Raw genomic sequence first — 24,029 nt, forward strand, 5'->3', positions numbered from 1 at the left:
GGGCGGGGAGAGCCCTGGACCAGAGCCAGATCGCGCGGCGGCCGGGCCGGGCCCAGGGCTCCTACGGCCTCGTCCCTCGCGGGGTTTTTCTTTTGTTGTTGTTGTTTTTTTCCCCTCGTCCTTTCTTGTTCATTCTCCTCTCTCCTTTCGGCTACTTGCTCTCCTTCCCGTCTCCCTTCTCTCTGGTTTTTGCTCACAAAGCACAGCTGAGAATAGGCAGGCTTTCCACGGTCCATAACATGACCGCCCACTTTTTCCTGCTATTTACATCAAAGATCCCAAGCTCACACATTTGAAACTGAATGTCATTTGAAAGATTACCAACTTGAAAAAAAAAAAAAAAAGATTAGCAACTGTTCAAAGAAGAAACGAGTCATGGAAAGTCTGACTTTCACTCTGCTTCTGCTTGATCACAAGAAGAAAGTAGAAACTTCAAAGGCATCCAGAGTACCGAGGAAGCCCAGAGCCGCGAAAGGTTACTTGCTTTTTCGTGGCTGATCCACTGGGGTGGGGGAAGGCAACTTTTTCCACCCCTGACAGGGAGGGGGTGATTTTAAAGGCCCACGGCCCCTTTAAGTGGGCCCCCCGCTTCTTTGCAATGAGGATCACTGCTTTCATTCTCCAGACTTCATTGATTTAAATATGGTTCACGTAAAATTCATGCAAAGCTAATCTTTCACATTTGAGTTCTATTATAATCTCCACGGTAGGGGCAATAGGGAAATAAACATATTTGGGCAAGGGGAGCCCAGGCATGCATACAGGGCCCCCAAGATAAAAAAACAAAAAAAAGGGAAAGATTCTTTCTAAAGAACTGAGATGCAAACAAGACACAAGAGGTCAGTTCTCAAGAAGGGAAATGCCGGGTGTATGCGGCCAGCTGTGGTAACTAGGACTTGAATGGGGGGGGTCGGGTGGGGGGAGGTGGAGCCTGCAAAAGACCTCAGACTTCAGAGGGCAGGTCTCCCCGGCGGCTCGGCCCCACCCCCCACACACACCCGCCTGAGCAGCTGGTGCCCAGAGGCCCGTTAAGCCACAAGCACACACCTTCTGCCTCTTCCCAACAACCTCGCACCTGGAGGTAAAGCCTGGCCTGGGGCGGGGGGGGGGGCGGGGCGCGGTAGGGGCCTCCGGAATGTTTACTGTAATCACGCACAGGAGCTGGAATCGTCTCTGGCCAGGGCCTGGCTGGGACTGGCGCGCGCGCAGCTTCTGAGTCAAGCCTGTGGAAGCCCTGACTCACAACACCTTTCAGTTTCCCTCTGAGCCCCCAGGGGTTGCATCTTCTGTCACCTAATGGTGACACAGCAGCAGGGCCTGTCACAGGCTGCCTGCTTAGGACACAGGCTGAGGAGGGGGGCAGGAAGTACCCCGGAGAAGACGTGGGGACATGGGCGTCACTTAGAACAGGGGTCCGCGACCTCCGCGATCTAATGCCTGATGACCTGAGGTGGAGCTGATGTAATCGTAATAAAGGGCACAATAAACATAAGGCGCCTGAATCATCCCCGGCCCCCTGGTTCAGGGAAAAACTGTCCTCCACAAAACCAGTTCCTGGAGCCAAAAAGGTTGGGGAACCACTGACTTGGAAGACTGGGGTCAGTCCTGCTTCCTAACGCCACTGTTACAAAGGAGGACAGAGTTAGACCACCGTGGCCCCATGTGGCCAAGGAGACCTGCCTGACTACCCAAGGACACGCATGCCCCCCTCACCCTCTCCAACAGGTCGTGAGGCCAAGGGACCCTCGATACCCACTGGGCCCTCAGCCGCATCCCATGGCTGCCCTGGTTCAAGCCATCGTCCTCTCGCTCCACGTCCAGCGAGAGGGACCTTCCACCAGTTGCCCGCCTGTGTTCTTGCTTCCCCACCATCGCCCGTGACAGTGGCTATGGCAGGAACTTCCTGGAGCACACATCCAAGGGTGTCACACCTGTGCTCAAAACTCAACTCCTTCTTCTTCTGACGGGCTTCCTCCCTCAACCCTGCCATACCTGCCCCGTGCCCTCTGCTCTCCCACCTTGCACTCTGCTCAGTCCTGTGCACGCCCTGCCTGTCTCTACCCATCCGTGCCCTCTGCCTGGTAGGCTTCCACCCTACCCTGAAGGCATGACTGATGCTCATGGCTTCAGAAATGAGGTTGCTCCGAGAGACACATATGTGGGGGCCCCTTAGAGCCAGGAAGCGCAGACACAGGAAGTGGATCCCTCACCGCCTCCTTTGACCAAGGGGAGCAGAGCAGAGGGAGACAAGCCGGTCTGAGCAGAATCACCAAAGCGTCCGTCAGGGCATCGGGAGCCTGCTGTTTATCTGGCTGAGCACCACAGGCTGTGTCAGCTGCTCTTTCGGAGGCGGCAGTGGACAGAGGAGCCTGACGGGCTACAGTCCATGGGGTCTCAGAGTGTCAGACACGACTGCACTCGATGCACTCGAATACTCAAATACACGTTTTGGAGACATGGACGCACGTTGGCTAAGGGATAGAGGCTTCTTTCCCTAGAGGTCCTGGCTTCAGGGCCCAGGCTCTGGGTAAGAGATGACAAGAGAACCCTATTCCCAGGTCAGGCTGCTGCCTCTCTCCCCTCGACAAGCAGGTCTAGCTGAGCTCACGGAAAGGTCCTCTCGGCACGACCCCCATAGCGCCACAGGGTTAGGGGCATGGGGACTCTGGAGACCGAGGATCCCTGGATAAGTCCCAAGGGATGCACCAGGCAAGGACGTCCTTGTCCTGGCTCCTCGTGAACCTCTGCACTCTGCAGAGGCTGCCTGCCTGCCCCCTGGCCTGTCTCTAGCTGGAGTGAGGGCGGCGGTCATGACAATGCGGGCAGTCACGGCAGCTGACATGCACTAAGCATCGTATTACAGGCCAGGCACTTGCTGCATAATTGAGTAATTTAATTCTCCCAACAACCCTGTTTTCCAGATGAGGAAGCTGAGGTCCCGAGAGTTTAAGGAAACAGTCCAAGGTATTATAGCTAAGAGAAAACAGACTCTGGGCTCAAACCCTGATAGATTCTGACACCGGAGCCCCTCCTCTTCAGAAGGGAAGAAAAAGAAAGAAAACCAAACTTTCTGGGGGGTGAGAACTGGAATCAATTACATTCAAATCTGTATTTGCAAATCCACTTTCAAGGAAATGCTGAGAATGCCTGCGAGCAGGGACTGGATTCAGCGTGTTTTTACTGAGTAAGTTTCCCTTCAGTCACACATGCAGGGCTCCTGCACACCAGGCCCCAGCAGACCCTGCGGTGGGTGCCAGCTGGCTCCTGGGTAAGTGTCCCCTCCAAGCTAACTCCTGGCAGTCGGGGGTGACATCGCTCAGAACTGCCTGCCAGGGTTTGAGGCACCCCTGCTCAGCACACACCTTCCCTGCAGAGAGCAGTGGGTACTTTAGAAGGAAAAGCTCTGGGCGCGCCTGGGGCGCAGCGTAGTTACCAGAAGCCTAGCAGGTCACCCTGTGGCCTTAATCGTAAAATGCTGGTTGGTGTTCCTTAGAAGCCTGCTATCTCAGGAACCGTGCTCAGGGCCTTCCTGACAATTATCTTCCTTTTCCAGATGAAGGGAAACTCATGTTCTTGTTCAGTGTCTTTGCAAAGCCACCCTGCTGACCAGTGGGGCAGGCTGGAGGGATGGGGGGGTTGGCTTTTCGGCACCCCCTTCTATGTCTCCCTGCCGCTGGGCCAGGAGCCCTCCCTCTTTGGTGCCTGTACCTCCTAACTGCCCTGCAGAGGTGGCGGGGATGATGACTCTGAGCCCTGGGGTTGGGGTTGGGGTGAGGTGTGTGTGTGTGTGTGTGGGGTTTCCCAGGGCACACAATTCTGTTGCCCCAAGTGCCTGGGCTGGAATTCCAGCCTCCAAAGGCGGGCTCTCGCCTCTCAGCCCTGCTCTCTCGCCTCTCAGCCCTGCTCTCTCATGCCTACAAAGCCGGCCTTCTTCATGGAGTGGCTGACACTGAACAGGCAGTGAGCTTTTTACTGAAAGCCACACACAACTTCCCTTTCACCCTTCGGAATAAGTGATATCTTTCTCTACGCCAGTTACCAATCACAGTTTGTCGTGTGAGTCGGGGCAGATATAAACATAAGAGGGGAACCTGTTTTGCTCAGGACTTTACTGAGAAAGGAGTTTGGTGGTTTTTAAAAACAAAGTCCATGGGTGCCTCCGACGATCAGGGGCTGCCAGAGTGGGCCAGGATGGGCAGGAGGCTGGGGAGTCACAGAAGAGATGGTGAAATAAAACAGCCCACTGAGGGGACGCAGAGGCCCTGCGGCACTGTTTGAAATGCTCTCAGACATCACCTGACCTTCCCAGGTGGCTCCAGTGCTAAGAACCTGCCTGCCAATGCAGGAGGCGGAAGAGCCGTGGGTTCGATCCCTGGGTTGGGACGATCCCCTGGAGGAGGGCATGGTAACCAACCCTAGTATTCTTGCTGGAAAATCCCATGCACAGAGTAGCCTGGCGGGCTACAGTCCATGGGGTCTCAGAGTCGGACACGACTGAAGTGACTTAGATACAGACATCATCCTCTGCTCCCTGAGAACATCTGTCATGTGGGAATTTCAGTTCGGGTCCCCCATGGTCCCTTTCCTGACCAGACCCTAAGGGTCATTTAGTGAATCCACAAACACAGGGAAAAGGTAAAACACTTTGAAGGCTCTCCTTCAAGCCATGTGAATGCTGATGGGGCGCCCATGGGGCTGACGCGGCTCTAGTCCCGTGAGGCAAGTCCTCTTCCGCGGTTTTTCTCCGGAACCAGAATTCACGCGGGGGACGCACTACTTTATGAGATGGGGGTTTGGCAACGAATCAGATAACCAAGCAAACATATTTCTGAGACTATTTTAAAATAAACAACTGCCAAGCAGAGGGTTGGGAATGTCTAAACAGATACTCCGAGTGTGAAGGATGCTGGAGGTTTGAGCGGACACAGCTGCGCACCCCCTGAGCGCACATGGAGGAGTGGGCCTTCCAAGCGCCGGAAGTCTCTTCGAAGAGCGAAGATGGGGATGGGGAAAACGGAGCAGTTTGCGGGTGGTGGCGGGTGCTGTGGGGATCGGGGTGGGCTGAATCCAAGCCGGGAGCTGAGCCCTGGCTCCTTGGTGAGCCGCCCTGCTGTGCTCACCGCCGAGGTGGCTGAGTTTCTGCAGGCTCTCTGCCTCTCTAACCAGGCTGATGGTGCTCAGCCAACGGCTGTGCCCTTGCCCACCACACTGGCACAAGCGCAGAAGGCTGATGGTGGTCCTTGAGGGCGAGGGGCGAGGAAATGTGCACTCCCTACACTGTCAGCAAGAGGCCCGATGGGTACAGATGCTTCTGAGGAGGGCAACTTGATAGATGCCACTGTACAGAGTGAGGTACTAACTCCCCCACAGGGATTTCACAGTAAGGACTTCCTCCCAGCACAGAGCAGGAAAGCCCCAGTTTTAATTGCAAAAACCAAGCTGCGGCCTGAGATATGCGTGATTCCCTTTGTGTAAAAGCTACAAGGATGGTCATGCATTCAACAAATACTTACCACATGCCTACCAACTGCTAGGCCCCGTGCCAGGGCTGGGGGGTCGACGATGAACAAGACAAAGTTGGTGCCTATGAGTATGAACTTAAATGTGCGTCAGTGCAGAGGAAGGGGTTTGGGAGGAGACATGCCCTGACCAAGCTGCGAGTTATTGCTGGAGAGGCTGACGGCTCAGGGACGGGCCACAGGACAGGGGTGGGGGGGCGGAGGTTGGGTATAAAAGGATGCTTTCGCTTTTCACTGTATACACTGTATTGTCTGAGCTCTTGTTTTATTTTTTTTAACAACATGAATGCATTTCTGTATTATTTGCTGATTTATTTTCTTTTCTTTTAAAAATATTAATCTGGCTGCACTGGGTCTTAGTTGCAGCACATGGGATCTCTAGTCACAGCATGTGGGATCTCTAGTTGCACCATGTGGGATCTAGTTCCCTGACCAGGGATTGAACTCAGGCCCCCTGCATTGGGAGCTCGGAGTCTTAGCCACTGGACCACCAGGTGGTTTAGTCGCTCAGTTTAGTCGCTCATGGACTGTAGCCCACCAGGCTCCTCTGTCCATGGGATTTCCCAGGCAACAATACTAGAGTGGGTTGCCATTTCCTTCTCCAGGGGATCTTCCCGATCCAGGTATTGAACCCATGTCTCCTGCATTGGCAGGTGGATTCTTTACCGTCTGAAGCACCAGGGAAGTGCCTATTTGGTCATGACCCTTAAACAGCAAAAAAAAAAAAAGACCACGGAATTACAGACTCAACAATAGGACTGTTTGCAGGACAGGTAGGTGAAAGACAGAGGTGGTGTTAAATATGAGCTCATTTTCCAACCAGGGCCAAGGCTGTGATTTTGCAACATTTCCAGCCCCCTGGAAAGAAGGTGCACAGAGCACTGGCTCTAGCAGCCCCTCTGTCTCCTTTGGAGAAGGTCTTGACCATGGCCGGGGTCACGGGCACACCCTCAAGCCTGAGGCTGCGAATCAGAGAACAAGCCCCCCGACAGCGCTGGGCCTCTTCAGCCTGCCCAGCCGGGGTCACTGCGGGCCTTCTCGCAGCAGCTCTCACTGCATGTAAGAAAACACCCCTGAGATTTTTCTAGGACCCCATCGAGGCCCCCACCCACTCCTAGCTGAGGCTGGTACATGGAGAAGAGCCCATGAGCATTAGCAGAAGTCCCTGAACAGGAGACATTTCTGCCCTTCTGGCTAAGGTCCGCCTGACTCTGCCTCAGCTGTGAAGAAGAAAGCAAGAGGTCTTGGGGGTCAGGTAGCCGGGGTCCCCAGGCTGGGCCTGCTGCATCTTAGCTGTGCAACCTTGGGCCAGTCACAGGACTTCTGGGAGCTGCAGGCCTCAAAGATGTAAAATGAGGATGCTACCTCTTTGAAAGAGGTAAGATTCCACAAGAATCTCCCCTACCCCAACCCCCAAGGTCCATCTAGTCAAAGCTATGGTTTTTCTAGTAGTCATGTATGGATGTGAGAGTTGGACTATAAAGAAAGCTGAGCACTGAAGAATTGATGCTTTTGAACTGTAGTGTTGGAGAAGACTCTCGAGAGTCTTTGGACAGCAAGAAGATCCAATCAGTCTATCCTAAAGGAAATCAGTCCTGAATATTCATTGAAAGAACTGATGCTGAAGCTGAAACTCCAATACCTTGGCAACCTAATGCAAAGAACTGACTCATTAGAAAAGACCCTGATGCTGGGAAAGATTGAGGGCGGGAGGAGAAGGGGACCACAGAGGATGAGATGGTTGGATGGCATCACCAACTCAATGGACAAGTTGAGTAAGCTCTGGGAGTTGGTGATGGACAGGGAAGCCTGGTGTGCTGTCGTCCATGGGGTCACAAAGAGTCGGACACGACTGAGCAACTGAGCTGAACTGAACTGAACCTCTTTGGAAGAGGTAAGATTCCACAAGAATCTCCCCCACCCCCACCCTGGGTCCCCCGCCCCTTGGTGAGCCCATGCAAGGGGACCTCCAATGCCCCGGGGAACTTGGTAACAAATGCAAATTCCTCACTAGTTTACCAGCATTTTAAATATGTATCCCTGGTGACTGTGACACCTAATTTGTTTGTATACATTCCCTGCCTCCCTGGAAGAAGTATTGAGACAAGAATAGAACTTTCTTCTCTGGGGCTGAAAGAAATCTGGGATTGAATCCCACTGTATTACTCAAATCCAGCCTTCCAAAAACCAATGCTCCACCAAACAGAATCTGTCCAAAATGAACATCTATTGGTGGCTATATAAAAGAAAAAATAAGTAGCTCAAGTTCATTCCGTGAATTAAAAATGACGCTGTGCTCAGTCGCTCAGTCACATCCAACTCTTTGTGGGCCCATGGACTGTAGCCTGCCAGGCTCCTCCGTCCATGCAATCTTCCAGGCAAGAGTGCTTGCACAGGTGGCCATTTCCTTCTCCAGGGGATGTTCCCGACCCAGGGATCGAATGCACATCTCGTGTCTCCTGCATTGCCAAGCAGATTCTTAAAAATGACGGTATTGAATATTAAGTGTGGTTTACAGCTGCCTCACCACCCCACCGCTGTGGGATGAAAATCACAGCCGAGCCTGAAGGAGGGAACATTACTTCCTGATGCCGTCAGAGCCTGACCAGGGCAGGTGGGGTCCTGCAGGCCTTGGGGGACGTGAGAGGGTTCTCTTATTCTATTTCAGTCATTTTATATAGCATCTTATGGAAAAATATGAATGAACTTTTTGGCCAATCTAATATATTTATCTTCATGTGTAGTGAAAAAAATATACACTGAGCTGTGGATCCCAAGATTTCTGGTAAAAGCTAGGATTTGTCTAACCTGTTCCACCTGGCCCTGAGATGCAGTTACTGTGAACGGATTCAAAGGAAAAGGTTAAATGGACAATAACACAGTTGGTTCTCTGATGTGGCAAACTCTTCTGAGGTGGTACCTGAATACTTCCCACGTGGGGAGGACTGGTAGCCGATGCCTCGGCTGAGAGGCAGTGGACAGGAGTTGAATGGACGAGACAGCACAGCACTGATTTAAAAGACGACAGGAGGCTCTGTAAAGGTAAGAGCCCGGGCCGTGTCCCCACACTCAGGCTGTCTCTGGGGCACTGGTGTAAAGTGACTCGGGAACGGCCACCATCTGAGTGAGGGCCACACGTCTCGGCTAAGTCTTAGCAGGGAAATTAGTTACTGCTGAGCTCCCATCCCAGGTATTCATTACAGCAAAGCACGTGAAAACGACATGGATCCTTTTGCCAAATCCTCATAGAATCCCTCAGAAGGGGGAAACGGTTACTGTTCCCATATTATGGGGAGATGAAGTCACTTGCCCAGGGCATGGCGACAGCAAGTGGGGACGTGAGCTAAGGGGAACTGACCCAGCCCGGCTCCTAACCTCTGCATCCACGGCCCCCACGGTCAGGCCAGGGTGCGAGCCCAGGGAACCCCACCCGAGCCTTATTCTTGGCTTTGGTGCATACATGCCAGAAATCAAAGAAGCTTCCCAGACCAAAACAAGCACGTGGTTGGAAAGAGCCCCTGGAGAAGAAAACGGCAACCCACTGCAGTATTCTTGCCTGGGAAATCCCATGGACAGAGGAGACTGACAGGCTACAGCCCTCGGGGTTGAAAAGAGTGGGACACAACAACAAAAAAAACAAGCTCACCACCACCAACAGCAGTAACAGTTAACAGTGCACTTTCAACAGATGGTGGCTCTGGGCTCGACACACGTTATCTCGGTTCATCCTCACGACATCCTGGTCGAGCGGCCAGGACTCATTACTCTCCCTATATCACAGAGGGCCTGAGAGGTGGCGTCACTACCCACGGCACACGGCCACCGAGTGGCAGAGCTGGGAGGGGGACCCAGGAGCTAGCGAGGCACTGAAGCTCACGTCCACACCCACTTCCAGCCCCGTTTCCCTCCCAGGCTCCAGCCTTGCTACCCGTGTCATTATCTCGCTCCGTCCACACATGCTGAGGCCCCTGTAGGGGTGGCCAACCGAGGCAGTCAGGCAGTGTCTGTGCCCTGCCGGCCTCCCTCTTCTCTGGAAGTGGTGCTGGGGGAGCCCTGGGGCAGTTCTGGAGCTTTCTCTGATGCCAGATGATCAGTCAGCAACAGTGATGGTTTAGGGACATGATCATTTGCAAATGAACCACACTTCCCCAGTGGGCCTGCCTCCTCTCAGACAGGCCCAGAGTCTGCCAACTAACATCTTGAAATCACTCAAGGCCTCGATTGAGGTTTTCCCTTTCCCTGTGGGCTTAGGTCTTTGCTTCTCCCTCAGTGTCAGTCCCTCAGTTTTCTTCCTGGCTGAGTGGGAGGGGGGACGGGGGGGGAGTCTGGGTGCTCCTCATCTCCCACACCCCAGAAGCCATTGTGGAACTGAGAGGTCCCGAGGGTTAGGCAGAGGGTATGCATCCACCGTGGCCCAGACACTCGCTGCACCGTCTCCCCACCCTCCGGCAGCTGGGTGACGCTGCGGGGACAGTGAGCGGAACGCTCGCCCTTCTGGCTGAAGCAGCTCTCTCTTATCCTCGCCCTTTCCCTGTGAGGAGGGGGTGGGTGCCAGGTGGTGCAGCCACAGAGCTGTGAAGCCTCTGTCATCCCAGTCTCTGAGGGATGAGAGAAGCAGGGTTCCTCGCTGACCCCTGTGGACAGGGAGCACAAGCAGGAAATATATCCTCACTGTGTCCAGGCGTGGAGAAGCGTCATTCCCATGGCACAGCCCAGCCTGGCTCAGAAGAAGCAGCTCACAGTACCTGGGACCAGAACCCCAGAGGCTGTGAGATGAAGCCATTTACGAGTCAACAACTATTCTTGGGTCCAGCAACCCAGGACTGCAGCAGGGTAGTGACCGCCGAGGGCTTGTAACACATAGGTGCTATGCTGAACGATTGCTGTTGCTGTTTTTAATTAACTAATTAATTTTTGGCTGCGCTGGGTCTTCGTTGCCGCGTGCGGTCTTGCCCTAGTTGCGGCAAGTGGGCAAGGCTACTCTCTGGTTGCGGTGCGCTGTCTTCTCAATGCGGTGGCTCTGCTCGTCGCAGAGGACTGGCTCCAGGGCACATGGGCATAGTCGCTCTGCAGCATGTGGGACCTTCCTGCCCAGGGACGGAGCCCACGTCCCCTGTATTGGATGGGAGGATGATTCCTGGCCACTGGGACACCAGGGAAGTCCACTAGGTGGTTTTAAATGCATTTTCTCACCAAATCTTCTCTGCAGCCGTGTATTATGTGGTTGTGCCTACTTATCCTCATTCTGCAGACGGAAAAACAGACACTTGCAAACATGAAGAGGGCAACCCAGGCCTTGTGGTGAAAGCGACAGGGCTGGGACTTGGCCCCGGGTGAGGCTGTGATGCCTGTCTCCGCCTTGATGGCAACTCCCTTCTCGGGGGACTCAATCTGAGGCGAGTGATCGCTCTCCTTCAGAGAGTCGCCACACCATTTGTTTTTTATAAGCCACAGATGTGCCCTCTGACCATCCAGTTAAGGCTTGCAGCATGAAAACGGGTGTCATGCTCCTCCAACGGCCAGGCTGAAAGCCGCTTCTCACGATCGCGCCAGGGACAAGGACGTGGGCTTCTCCGCCCATTTGTGAACTAGTCCAGGGCTCGGTCCCAGTCGAGGACAGGTGTTGTGGAGGTGCTTTTCAACCCCTCCGATGACGATGACGAGACTCCCAAGAAGAAGGCTCCCTTCCCCCACCCGCAAAGGCACCCATTTGCTGGCTCTCGGCAGAACTGCTGATTTATACCTGGGGCCAACAGGGGCCTCCTCAAAGTAGGGCCCACAATGGCTGTGAGTTATTCCAGCCGATGCGCAGCCATCTGGCCACCGGCCCTCTCTGCCTCTGGAATTGATGGCATGGTGTTAATTCTCCTTGAGGTGATGGCTGCCCGAGCCTGGGCCGCTTCTCTCTGAGCAGCGTCTCCAGGGGAGCTGCATGAAGGCGGGCGTTTCCAGGGACGGGAAGGAGCGCCAGGTAGAGTGCAGTGTGATTTACTTCTCGCTTGGACGCGTCAATTGACCTGTCGAGTTTCAGATCGCTTCCCTCCACAAGGAGATGACGAGATGACTCACACAGCCGGGCACGTTCAGAAGACAAATGCCGGGCCGTCAAATCCAGTCCTGATTTCTTTCCAGCTTCCCAGTGAGAGAAGAGACCAGCCCAAAGCGAGGGAGAATGTCAGATGCTGTCAGAACCGAGTTGCTCAGTTGCTCAGGTGTGTGTCTGACTCGGCCCCCTGGACTGTAGCCAGCCAAGCTCCTCTGTCCATGGAACTTTCCAGGCAAGAATACTGGAGCGGGTTGCCATTTCCTACTCTAGGGGATCTTCCCAAACCAGGAATCAAGCCCGAGTATTCTGAATTGGCAGGCGGATTCTTTACCACTGAACCACCAGGGAAGCCCAGAGTCAGAACCAAGAGGTCCCCCCAGTATGCCCCTGGGCCCTGAAATCACCATCTGTTTTTTGAAAACAAAGTCAGTGTCCTCATTTGTGGGCTGGATCCTAAGTCACTCTCTTGTTTTCCTTCATTCACTTGTGCCAAAGCTTCACCAAGGACCCACTATGCTGGCAGCCCCAGGATTCAACTGTGAACAAAGAGTTGGGGTTCCTCCCTCAAGCAGCTTGGTGCCCATATGAACTGAATAACAGCTCTAAAAGAGAAAACTACATACAGTGGCCAATGCTCAAGAGAGATTTGGTGGCCAGAAAAGGTTTTGGCAGGAAGGGCACTGTCTGCAGAGATCTGAAGGACGTTGGGGAGTGAGCCAAGTGAAGGGGACACTGGTGGCAGGAGAGAGTGTCCCAGGCAGAGGGCCGGGCCTGTGTGACGATCAGAAGCATGGTCAGGGAAGCCAAGGAGGGCTGCGCGGCTGGGACCCAGGTGGGAACAGCAGCTGAGGGCCTGGCGCCTGCAGGCCTGGCGGCCCTGGGGGGCTCAGCCAAGGGCAGTAAGAGTTGAGCTTGGACATGCAGAGGCAGGGGCTGTGTGCCCTGTACCCCTCCCATGACCACATCAAAAGCCCACTGCCGGTCCCCATCCTGGGAAGTCAACACAGGCAAAGGCCACTCAGGCCATCCAGGCAAACTCCGAGACAGGTTCCCCGTCCCCCTCCCCAGACTCGCTCAGTGACTTGTCTCAGAGCCCTGACTTTCCAAGGGTCGCTGCTGGTGCAGGGAGCGGGGCAGGGAGGGTAAGCTGGAGGACTTGCTGGAGGAGGAGGTGCAATGGAGACCCCGACAAGGGGCTCCCCGGCTCTCACCGTCCCTCCCAGAAAGTGGGGAGCAGGCAGAGCATCTGTCTGCAGCTGGCTCTCCTCCTCCCAGAATTTTCAGAGTGAAATATAATTTCACAACCCCACACAACCAAACAGCAAAACCAGAATATAGATCCACCAGATTTGGAAATTTTAAAACTTTATATCCTGGGTGGGAGGGATACCAGATGCAAGTGAGTCTGGCTGTAGGAAGAAAGTGTGTCTTACTTTTCAAGAGAAGACAGAAGGTTGCAGAAAGGCACTGCAGCAGTAGGGCCTGCTTGTCTCTATTGTGGGCTGGACCAGGCCTAGCTGACACATAGGAGGGCCTCAGTAAATGGCCGCTGAACCGAAGCAGAGTCCCGTTGGCCACCTGGACACGACTCATTCCCAACACACCTGTAAACCCATCAGGACTGAAGCCTTGTCAAGTCTCACATTTAATTCCCAACTTTCACCCAAATGAGTTCTTGTCTTGGCATCACCCGGTATCATCTAGGGAGCAGAGTAGGGGCTGTCGCTTGTTTTCCAGAGAAACACTGTCTTGCCGGCAGGAAGAAGTGAAGGCTGGACATGGGTCTAGTGGGGGGGGTGGCCCGATGGTGCTGGGGGAATATGGGACCACCTATGAGCCCAGGTTCCTGAGGGAAGAGTGACTTAGTGGATTTGGATTCTATAAAACAAGTCACTAGGCTTTCTGGTATGTATGTATACAGAGGTGCTCGAATGCACACATGTACACACACACAGTATCTGAGGTTGGATGCGTGTGTGCTAAGTCACTTCAGTTGTGTCTGACTCTCTGTGACCCTATAGAGATCAGACCCTATAGAGTCCACCCTGGTGGACTGTAGCCTGCCCACCAGGCTCCATGCTCCATGGGATTCTCCAGGAAAGAACACTGGAGTGGGTTGCCATGCCCTCCTCCAGGGGATCTTCCCAACTCAGGGATGCGACCTGAGTTTCTTACGTCTCCTGCATTGACCGATTCTTTACCACTAATGCCATCTGGGAAGCCCGGTATCTGAGGTTATGGTGGGTTGGTTTTTTTTTTTTTTAAACAAGAGTTATCAAAATCAAGGGAGGTATCTGGAGAATTTTTGCAGAACCTCAACTCTCATACGTATACTTAAGGGCTAAATCAGAATGTTTTTCCATCATGGTCAACAATGTTCTTGAGGGATTAAAAAAAAAACCAAGAACACATTTATTTCATTTTTACATTCAGCCACTTTAGTCAAGGACTAACATTCTACCACAGACCATTTAATCACCGGAACCCTCTAATTCTTTCCTGGAGAAAAGTAGAAAAGTCCTTCTCAAAACCAAATGGGGACTTTTGATTAAAATTCCTCCTGGCCAAAATGGGCTGGAGAAAACCCGCACTTTCGGTGGGGCTGTCCTAGACGAAACGATGTATGAGAAGAAGCCACGAGGACCCTGTGGCTTGAGGATCTGAGGGAGTGGTGCCGAGCGTGTGTGCGTGTGTGAGGTGGTCCAGGATTGAGGGGGTCAGATGGCCGCAGAGGATGACACTGGAGCCTTTTAGGTCAAAAAGGAGAGTCTGGGGGACAAGGGAGTCTGAGCTGCCTGGGAGAACACCCACCATTGGAAGAGCCTCAGCAGCGAGAATCTCGAGGAAGGATGGAGAAGACTGGCAGGAAAGGCAGGAAGGGGCGGGGACCGGAACCCCAGGGAGGCGACCTGGGGACATCCGTGGACAGAGACCCTGGGGATGGTGGCAGGAAGCAGGCAGGTGTAGAGAGTCGAGTCTTCACCTGTCCCACCAGAGTGGGGCCCTGCTGCCATGCCTCGGGCCTGCATGGGGCTGACGGGTCAGGAAGACGTGGTGGGGGGCGGGGTCTGGTCACATGACCCAGGAGCACCCCAGGGGTGGCTGTCCCGAGCTGGGGCAGGGTGTCACGTGGGGCCCCGTCTGCTGCCAATCTCCACATCCCAGCCGTGATAAGGAGAATAATGGCCTCCAGAGATGTTGCATGCTTGACTCCCTGGAACCTGTGGAGGTTTCTTACCAAAGGGATGTCCCAGATGTGATTAAATTACAGAATCTGAGATGAGGAGATGATCTGGGTGAGCCCTGTCTAATAAGAAGAGGCTTTTGAAAGTGCCGGAGGGAGGCAGACGGGGAGGTGAGAGGAATGTGATACCAGAATGCTTCAACCCACCACAGCTGGGCTGAGGATGGAGGGGGGCCGGGAGCCAAGAGTGCAGGCTGGAAAAAGGCAAGGGAAGGACTCTGCCCTAGAGCACCCAGAAAGGAAAGCAGGCCAGTGATTTTAGCCCAGGGAGACTTCTGACCTACAGAACGGTGAGATGATAAATGTCTGTGTCTTTTCAAATCACTAAGTTTGAAGTCATTGGGCTATAGCAGCCACAGGAAACACACATATCACCCCACGTTCTAGACACAGGGTATGACCAGGTTGCCACACCACCCACACGTCTTCACTTAGGATACCCCCGCCTGGAACGTTCTCACCCAGCTTGGCTGCCTGCTGGACGCCCACTCAGAACTCCACTCAGCTCAATGGCTGGGGCTCTCAGAAGCAAGGCCTGTCCCTGTTCAGCCCTACTAAGAGCCAAGGCCACTGCTCCCTGCAGTTTCCATCGCAGCACCCATATCCACCTGCTGCTGTAAGTCCTCCCAGGATGTCCCCAGCTGCCTGGAGGGAGGGCTGTGTTAGATTCTTCCTCACGTTTCTAGCATCCAGACAGGGCCCACCACTCTATAAATGATGGACGCGACCGTGGTAGGTGAATGGAGGCAGGCTCTTTGCCCAGAGGCAAGAGTACACATTCTGGGGTCTGAATCCTGTGGGTGTGTCCTGGCTCCCCCACTTCCTGGCAGAGTAAGACCCTGGGCAGGTTATTCTACCTTCTGTGCTTGGGCTTCTTCGTCCATAAGACGGAGATAATAACAAGACCTACATGGCCAGGCTGTGAGGATTACTTTGGTTAACCTGTTTCAAATACAACATCGCCTGGCTCGAGGAAAAGGACCAACAGGTGGTGCTTATTATCATTCCTGTGGGATCCAGGAAGGGAAAGGCAGAAGCCGGGGGCCAGGGAGACCCCAGGGAGTGGCATCAAGGCTGACAAAATCTAGTCTAGAACCTTCCCGAGACACTGCCTGGCACTCACGCCTCCACACCCAGCCTCTTCCATGTGAGTCTGGTGTCAGGGCTCACTAGGCTGAAGGCGGCGGGAGGGAAGGGGGCCTGGCGTGGAACGGAGAAGGCTGTAGATTATTGTCAGTTTCACTGCTCTGGAGAATGTTACCCACCACCAGGAGGGAGGTGCATTTTTATGAGGCACTAGTTACAGGCTAAAGGTTAACTGGAGTTATTTAAATGACATGCCTATTTCCTGGCTTTGCATAGCTCTGGAAAACCCCAACTGCACTCAGAAAAAAACGGAGAGCATGTTATAAAATTCAAAGGCCTGGGTATGGGTGATGAAACAGATGAATGCAAAAGATAATCTGGATTTGCCAAGGTGAAAACCAGGAAGCTGCGTGGGGGCTTTTCTGTATGAGGATTTGGCAGGGAGAGGAAGGTCTACTTCACCTTGACCTTGGTATTAAAAAAACCCCCAAAACCAAAAATAAAACCGGTGGCCCTGAGCAGACCAAGGGAGGAAGGAAGGGAAGATGGGATGACAACGTCTAGCTCTCAGTTATAAGCAAGACGGTTTAAATGTGGGGAGACCTGGAAAAGCAGGCTCAGCCCACTGGTTCCTGAGCCTCCTGGTCTGGCTGTCTGCTCCCGAGGCATTTTTACGACTGTGCCTGAAGCCAATCAGGCTGGTTCCAGGCCTGGTGCTAGTTCAGGACAACTGGAGAGTTTGGAACGGGCTGGGGTTCAGTGCTGCAGAGACGGCTGGGGCGGCGAGGGTACAACCTTGCCCAGCCTGCAGGAACCAGGTAGAGTGGCAGGGCTGGGCTGGTGTGGTAGTCAGGGAGGCGTCACAGGCGCTTCCTCTCCCCAACAAGGTGTCCCAGGCTGGAGAGGAGAAGTGATCTGTCTGTCTTCATCTAAGGCAGAAGCACACCGCCTGCACGATTAACTTGCAAAAAACTCAACTGCATTCAGGAAGGGACTAGGGAGAGAAATGTTTAGCTGCCGCGACTGCTCTGGCTGCCACCCGACGGAGGGAGGTGGCAAGTGGGACTCGATGCCTCCCTCGAGGGCCCTCAGGCTCTCCTGCCTCTGCCCGAAGGGCCCTGCCCTGTAGATGCTCCCAGGTAAAGACATTTCTCCTTTCTCCTCCAGTGCTCAATTTCAGGTCAATTTCAGCCCTGGAGTGAAGACCAGCTGAGTTGGCTCAAAGAGAGACATGACTCTCCTACGTGGCACCTTCCCAAGGGGTCTGTAAGGGTGACTTGCATGGCACAAAGTCTCCACCTGAGAAGTGGACTGCAGAGCCTAGAGAGAGACACGGCTGCTGCGTCAGGCCACAAAGCCAGCCTCCCTGGTGACGTCCGGTTGATGAGGAGGTGGGCAGGGAGAGCTCCGAGAGGGAACCAGAATTCATGGACAGCAGCAGAGCAGAGACTACGCATGGAGTTCTAGAAACTTCCTCATTCTGTCCGACCCATGGGTTTGCAACATTGGCTGCACAATGGAATCCTCCAGGGAGCGCCGACAACCAGAGAGGCTGGGGCCCATCCTCCAAACAAGTGAATCAGAACCTTCTGGGGTAGCGCCTGGGCACAGAGCATTTTTGAAACCCCTAAAGTGACGAGACAGTGGCAGAAGATGAGATGGTTGGATGGCATCACTGATTCAATGGACATGAATGTGGGCAAATTCTGGGAAACAGTAAGGGACAGGGAGGTCTGACGTGCTGCAGTCCATGGGGTTGCAGAGTCAGACGTGACTCAGCAACTGAACAACAAAATGGTGATTCTAAGGCACATGGAAGGTTCGGACACAGGGAGCTCTGGAGAGACCATCAGCCCCGCCCCCATCCCGTCCTGCGGCGTGAGCAGGTCCGGGGATATGTAGCTGCACGCATGGCAGCATGGCAAGCCAATTTTCACTTCCATCTCTAGGCAGGTCAAAGTGGAAATGACAAATTTAAGTGTTTAAATGTCCCAAGATCAGTACCCTGTACATTTCTTGAAAGCTCAGCAAAGCAAACTACATTTGACATTCACTGCAAAAATCAGCATGGATGGCCTGCTGTGCCGGGAACATGGCGCCCTCCTCGTGGGATCCCTGCTGTCTCCAATCAGGACTTCCTCGGGGGTCAGAGTCAGTGGTCTAGTCTACGTTATTCCAGGTGCTCCCTGTGCTCGGCTTCAACCCTTCCTTAGGGCTCTAGGTGACCGACCAGCTCCCCATTGCTTCTGCCGCATCCGAACGGAGCATCAGTAAGAGGGAAGGTGATGGTCCCTTTGCTCCCATCCCCGGTCTTCTCCCTGGGACCGGGGTGGGCTGGAGGCTGAGCACTGGCTGAAAGCAGAGCAGTGTGAGCAGCAGGACAAGTGCCGGGGATGGGGGCACTGGGGGCCGGGGCAGGGGCCTGGGGAGAGGACAGCTCAGAGCAGGTGCCTGCTCCTGTCGTGGACCTCTGGTAAAGGTCACACGCAGTCTGTCACTGCTTCAGTCTCCCCAGAGATTTGTTTTGAGATTTGTTCTGTGGTTAATCAGAAAGCAGGCCCAGAAGCCAACCCTCTGCTCCGGAGGCCTGAGCAATCACTGGATCTTGCCTCGTCCCCAGGCTGCCAGCCGAGTGGGGTGGCGGAGGTGGGCGGGGAAACTGCTGGCTTTGGGGTGAGGAGCCCCGTGTAGGCAGAGCCCCAGACAGCCTCAGCGAGTGGGCTGCTGCGAGGGATGTCTTGAAACTCAACGTTAACCCTCAACCCGGCTACCCCACGAATTTCTGTTTCCTCTGGCAGCTCAGCTCACTGCTGCCACCCCCTCCAGCAGCCAGAGGTGAAGAAGTGATCAAGGAGGCTAGCTTCAGCACCCGGAGCGGGACTCGCCCCTGAACCTTGTGACCTGGAGGAGCACAGCAGGGGCGGGGGCCCAGGCAGGCCTCCGGAGGGCTCTGACAGCCACCTGATTTATGGAGGAGAGCAGAGACAAGCAGTGAAGAAGCTGCACGCCAGTCACAGGGTGGCTTCCAGAGTCCAGGTCAGGGTGGAGGTGCTGGAGGTGCTGAGTGGGAGTAAGATGCTGGATCCATCTGATGCCTGAACTGGCTGAACCTGCAGAGCTTGGTTACAGGGATGCGAGGAGTCAGAATTCTCCAAGGCTTTGGGCCCAAGTGAACACAAGGCCCACACTTCTGTTTAGTGACAGGGAGCGCCGGTCAAGTGCGAGGGCTGCTCTGTTGGGCCCCCTGACGTCTTGAGGCACTGTGTCAGCATGGTGGGGGGCGTCTTCCCTGGAGGTACAGAGATCTGAGGTTGGGGGGCACGGCTGTGTCAGAGCGTGACAGTGCTGGAGCCGGGACCCCCGCTGCCACCTGGGTGCCGTCCACGGTCCTGGCTGCCCTGAGATGCAGTTGCATCCACTTCCCAAGGGTGTTGACATGCCGCAGAAGATGTTCCTGGAGCAAATCTAACCCACAGGTCCCCTGAGATCAGAGAAATCAAAACCGTGGCCCCATTTTCAAATGCCTGGCAAGGACTGGGATTTGGGCTGGCGGGGGTGGGGGGGTGGGGGTGGAAATACTTAAAAGTGGAACGTGCCTTCAGTGGAAATGATCATTTTACTAGGCAAGGAAGGAGAAAGCTCAAAAGCCAGTCTCTACACTCAAATGCCTTATCTCCTTCAAGGCACAGGATGCAATCGAGAAATTCTGCCTTGCAGAGAGAAAAAATAATCATTTTTGTCTTTTTCGGAACTGTCTAGGACTACTTTTAATACATAACCCACAACAGAGGGCATAGCCATTAGGTGACCTTGTGATTTCAGCAGAACATGTCTCTCTAATGTAGCTCGATTATGATTGTAAGTTTATAAAAACAGGGAAAGATTACAGGAATATACATTAAACCACATCAATGAGTGCTACTGAGAAAAAAAAAAAAGTCCAGTAGACAGGTACCAATCAAATAATCAATATGTAGGAAACAGCTACATCACCCTGCTTTAAGAGAACCAAATAATGTTGCAATTGGATTTGCTTTAAAATTTTCCACTTGAACAAAACTGACAGCTGTATTATAATCACATTTCCAGTCACTTTATAAGACACAAATTTCATTTCTCCATATTTCTACTTCATTTCTGAAAAGGGGCCAGCAACGTTATTCATCAGGCACATGGAGAGGCAGCCTAATTCATGGGGCAGGGGGAAAACGCTGTTAATTCCATGTTTTCCATTTCCCGAGAGAATTGGTGGTTTAACTCAAACATGATTTTTTTCTGATCAGTCTAGTTCAGGGTTCTAGTTTCAAACAAGGGTAGGGGGAAAAAAGCAGCATTTTAGTCCTTAGGTAAAATGACTTGAGATTGTTGAAATTAGGACTATCTACATTTTTAGAAAACACCAGGGTGGATTTAAGATTCTTGGTATATTCTTCATATGAAAAAGTCTGTTATGAAAACCTGGCTATTCAAATATCATAGTAACAATAAACAAACATTCTTTTAATTCACAATCCAACTGTCTCAAATTACTCAGGACAGTTTTTAGAAATGCCACTTTTGTATTAATGAAAGTGCCTTAAACGTTTATGCAGAAGGGAACCCACTCTAGTATTCTTGCCTGGAAAATCACAGGGACAGAGGAGTCTGGTCAGCTACGGTCCATGGGCTTGCGAGGAGTTGGACCTGGCTGAGTGACTTTGCACGCTAAAGTTTTAGTCAGTTCAGCCCAACAAGCCTCCTTGGAGCGCCTCCCACGTGATAGGTCCTGTTACCAGGGACAGAAAAACAAAGCACCAAGTGCACACTTGAGGTGTGCCTGGGGAGGGGCGAGGAGGAAGGAGGCTGGGAGGACAAGTCTGGCAAAGGCCCAGCGGTGGGGAATGGCCGGAGTGCTGTGTCTAGGAACCAGTGAGCAGCACCACAGCCAGGTGGGCTCAGAAGCAGGGAGACACAAGGCAGAGGAGGAGGCCCAGGAGCTCTGACATCTAAAGTGGGGAAGGGATGTATGAAATGGACACAGGTGGGCTAGACTTGCCTTTCGGAGGCCAGCCACACAGCAGATGGACCAGAGTGGGACAAGGCCCTGGGCTGGGACCCCCGCATGGAAGACACTGGGTGCAGAGCGTCTGGGCTGGGGAGGGGGCAGAGCTGCAGGGGGGATGGCTGCTGACCCCCAGACCCTGGGGTTGGAGTAGGGTCAGGAGTGGTTCCAAGTCAACAGCTGGCAATGAGAAGAGACCCAGCATGGACCGTATTCCCTTTAAAGATAAAACACAGAGGCAGAGTACAGGCTGAAGAACCACAAAATCACACTCGCCTGAGATAGGACTTCCAAAGCCGAATCCATACTCGCCTCTCGGGTTTCATGATAACATTAGTCCTCTCCAGTGTCAGTACTGAACAAACCACTTCTCTGGGGCTCTGGGCCTGAAAATGCTTGAACTAAATTGCCCTGGAGGAGCCATCAGGGTCTGAATCAAGCCTCTTTTACAGGTTTCAGTTCTTCTCCAATCAGCTGGCACCCACTTTCCTGAAAAGTCATTTTTTCCAAGAAACTTATCTAATTAACAGGGCTTTGCTGTTGGCTCAGACGGTAAAGAGTCTGCCTGCAATGTGAGATACCCAAGTTCGATCCCTGGGTTGGGAAGATCCCCTGTAGAAGGAGATGGCAACCCACCCCGGTATTCTTGCCTAGAAAATCTCATGGATGGAGCAGCCTGGCAGGCTACAGTCCATGGGGTTGCAAAGAGTCAGACACAACTGAGAGACTTCACTTTCTTTCTTTCTATCTAATTAACAGGCCCATGTGGACTCCTCCACTTCTCAGTGTATCCCCTGGACAGAAACAGTCAAGGTTTCGCTTTGTCAGAGCTCCTCTGGAGCACCAGCTAGTTCAGAAAATTGTTTTGTGCCCAACGTGCAGTTCGGATGAAGAACACTAATGACTATTTCCACCAGGACAGTGTTCACATGTGGTGGAAGACGCTGAGCACTTCTGATGGACTCACTATCAACAGAACAGTTCAACCAGGCAGTATCATCTCCCCATCTTCACAGATCGGGAGAAAGGTTCAGAAAGGTTAACTAGTTTGCTCAAGGTCACAAAGCCAGGATTCAAACCCAGAGCCCCTAATCCTAAACAAAAGCAAAAACATCACTTTGCCAACAAAGGTCTGTATAGTCAGAGCTATGGTTTTTCCAGCAGTCATGTATGGGTGTGAGAGTTGGAGCATAAAGAAGGCTGAGTGCCTAAGAATTGATGCTTTCAAACTGTGGTGCTGGAGAAGACTCTTGAGACTCCCTTGGACAGCAAGGAATCAAACCAGTCAACCCTAAAGGAAATCAACCCTGAATATTCATTGGAAGGACTGATGCTGAAGCTGAAGCTCCAATACTTTGACCACCTGATGCGAAGAGCCAATTCATTGGAAAAAACCCTGATGCTGGGAAAGACTGAGGGAAGGAGGACAAGGGGGTCGACAGGGGATGAGATGGTTGGATGGCATCACTGACTCAATGGATGAATTTGAGCAAACTCTGGGAGATAGTGTAGGACAGGGAAGCCTGGTGTGCTACAGTCCATGGGGTTGCAAAGAGTCAGACACGACTTGGTGACTTAACAACAACAACACTCCTCATTAATTAAATGCTGATTTTCAAGGATTTGACCTGTTTCTTTCCACTTCATTAAGTTTTTATTTTGAGAAAGTTTCAACTGTCAAAATAAGCCCACACGGGCCCTTGACCTAGATTCACCAATGGTTAATATTTAGTGGCATTTGCCTCTTCTCTCACTATACCCACACACTCACATATTTTTATTTTCTGAATCATTCCAAAGTGACAAGCAACACAGTACTTTACCCCTGAGCTCCTCAGTCTGTACTTCCTAAGAACAAGGACGCTCTCCCACAGAACCACAATGCCATCATCACGCCCAAGAAAGGTAATACTGACCTTGATTACATTATCCAATCATAGGCTACATGCAAATTTTTTCCAATTCAACCCCCAAAAGCCCCCTAAATCTATTCTGTTTTTATTCCTCAATCCAGGATCCAATCTCAGGGGACAGCTGCCAGGTCTCTTCCGTTTTGATAATCTAAAATCTAGAACTGGTCCCTGGCTTTCACTGTTCCGTTCAGTTTTGCCCAACACTTCTCCCACTTACGAAAAGTTCAAATCGAGGATCTTGTAGAATAGCCTGCATTCTGGGTTTGTTTTTCACAGTCTCTATTATTTATGCTCTTTTCTCATTCGCGCCAAGATGGGGCACATGATGAAGACTGGGCCATCAGCATAATACGGCAACATAGAGGGTTTTCCAGAAAGGACAAAATCTCAAAACTAGCCCTGGCCTTGCGAGAGAAGCAAATCAATAAGCTCACATTTTCATGGACTTACAATCCAACCACATAACTTGCTTAGGGAGCTTCACGGTACTCTTGCTGGAAACGACTCTTTAGGCATTTAGATGAGCACCGCTGGAGAGGTCCACTTTGTCTAAAAGCTCTTGCGTGCAAGGGTGCTGGGATGAAGCACAGAAAGTGTTAAAACTGGGGAAACGGGAATATATTACATTCCTATTCATTAACAAACAAAGGATAACGAAGAGGGGGGGCTTGGTCCAGGGCTCAAAGGCAGATGGAGAATTCAGAGTATGGATGCAACATGTGGGAGTCGTGGGCCTTGTAAGCACCCACAGATGTGCTTGTTCCGGGGGTGTGAGTGGTCTGCAGGTTGTGGGGGGCGCACAGCCAGACCACAGGCCTGTGGTAGAAGCATGCCTGATGTGTCTGAAGAACAGCAAGGACACAGAGAGAGCTCAGAGTATTGGGTGACGCCCAGCCTCATGGGCCCCTGTAAATATCTCTCCTCCTGGTCAGAGTAGGATGGAAGCCACTTTGAGGAGGCCTTTGAGGAGGACAGGGTCTGACTTATTTTTTAAGAGGATGACATTGGACACCGTGTCGAGAATAAACCATATGGGACGAGGCAGAAGCTGGGGACTGGTTGAGGTTTCTGCAACGGTGCAGGTGAAAAGATGATGGCAGGGCAAGCCGGGTGCTAAGGAGTGGAGCTGGGAGAGATGGCCAGATCGATCTGGAAGGAATTGCCTAGGTGTGGTGACCAG

The 24,029-nt window shown here is 52.7% G+C and overlaps 1 protein-coding gene across 12 annotated transcripts in view; it reads right to left on the minus strand.

The window, feature by feature from the left end:
• The window catches only part of CLEC16A (C-type lectin domain containing 16A), a 236,597-nt gene that overhangs the window by 88,941 nt on the left and 123,627 nt on the right, over positions 1 to 24,029 (minus strand). The window contains exon 19 of one of the 12 annotated variants that reach the window (XM_086375783.1): positions 16,650 to 19,184. The exons of 10 other annotated variants lie outside the window; for them this stretch is intronic. In XM_086375783.1, coding sequence (XP_086231909.1) covers positions 19,090 to 19,184 — 95 coding nt within the window. In that variant the 3' untranslated portion in view covers positions 16,650 to 19,089. One more of the 12 variants, XM_086375781.1, reaches the window with a different exon arrangement.

Source organism: Bos grunniens, chromosome 25 (genome assembly GCF_055505025.1).
Source record: "Bos grunniens cultivar Pamir isolate PY7600 chromosome 25, Bosgru_T2T1.0, whole genome shotgun sequence".
NCBI lineage: Eukaryota > Metazoa > Chordata > Mammalia > Artiodactyla > Bovidae > Bos > Bos grunniens.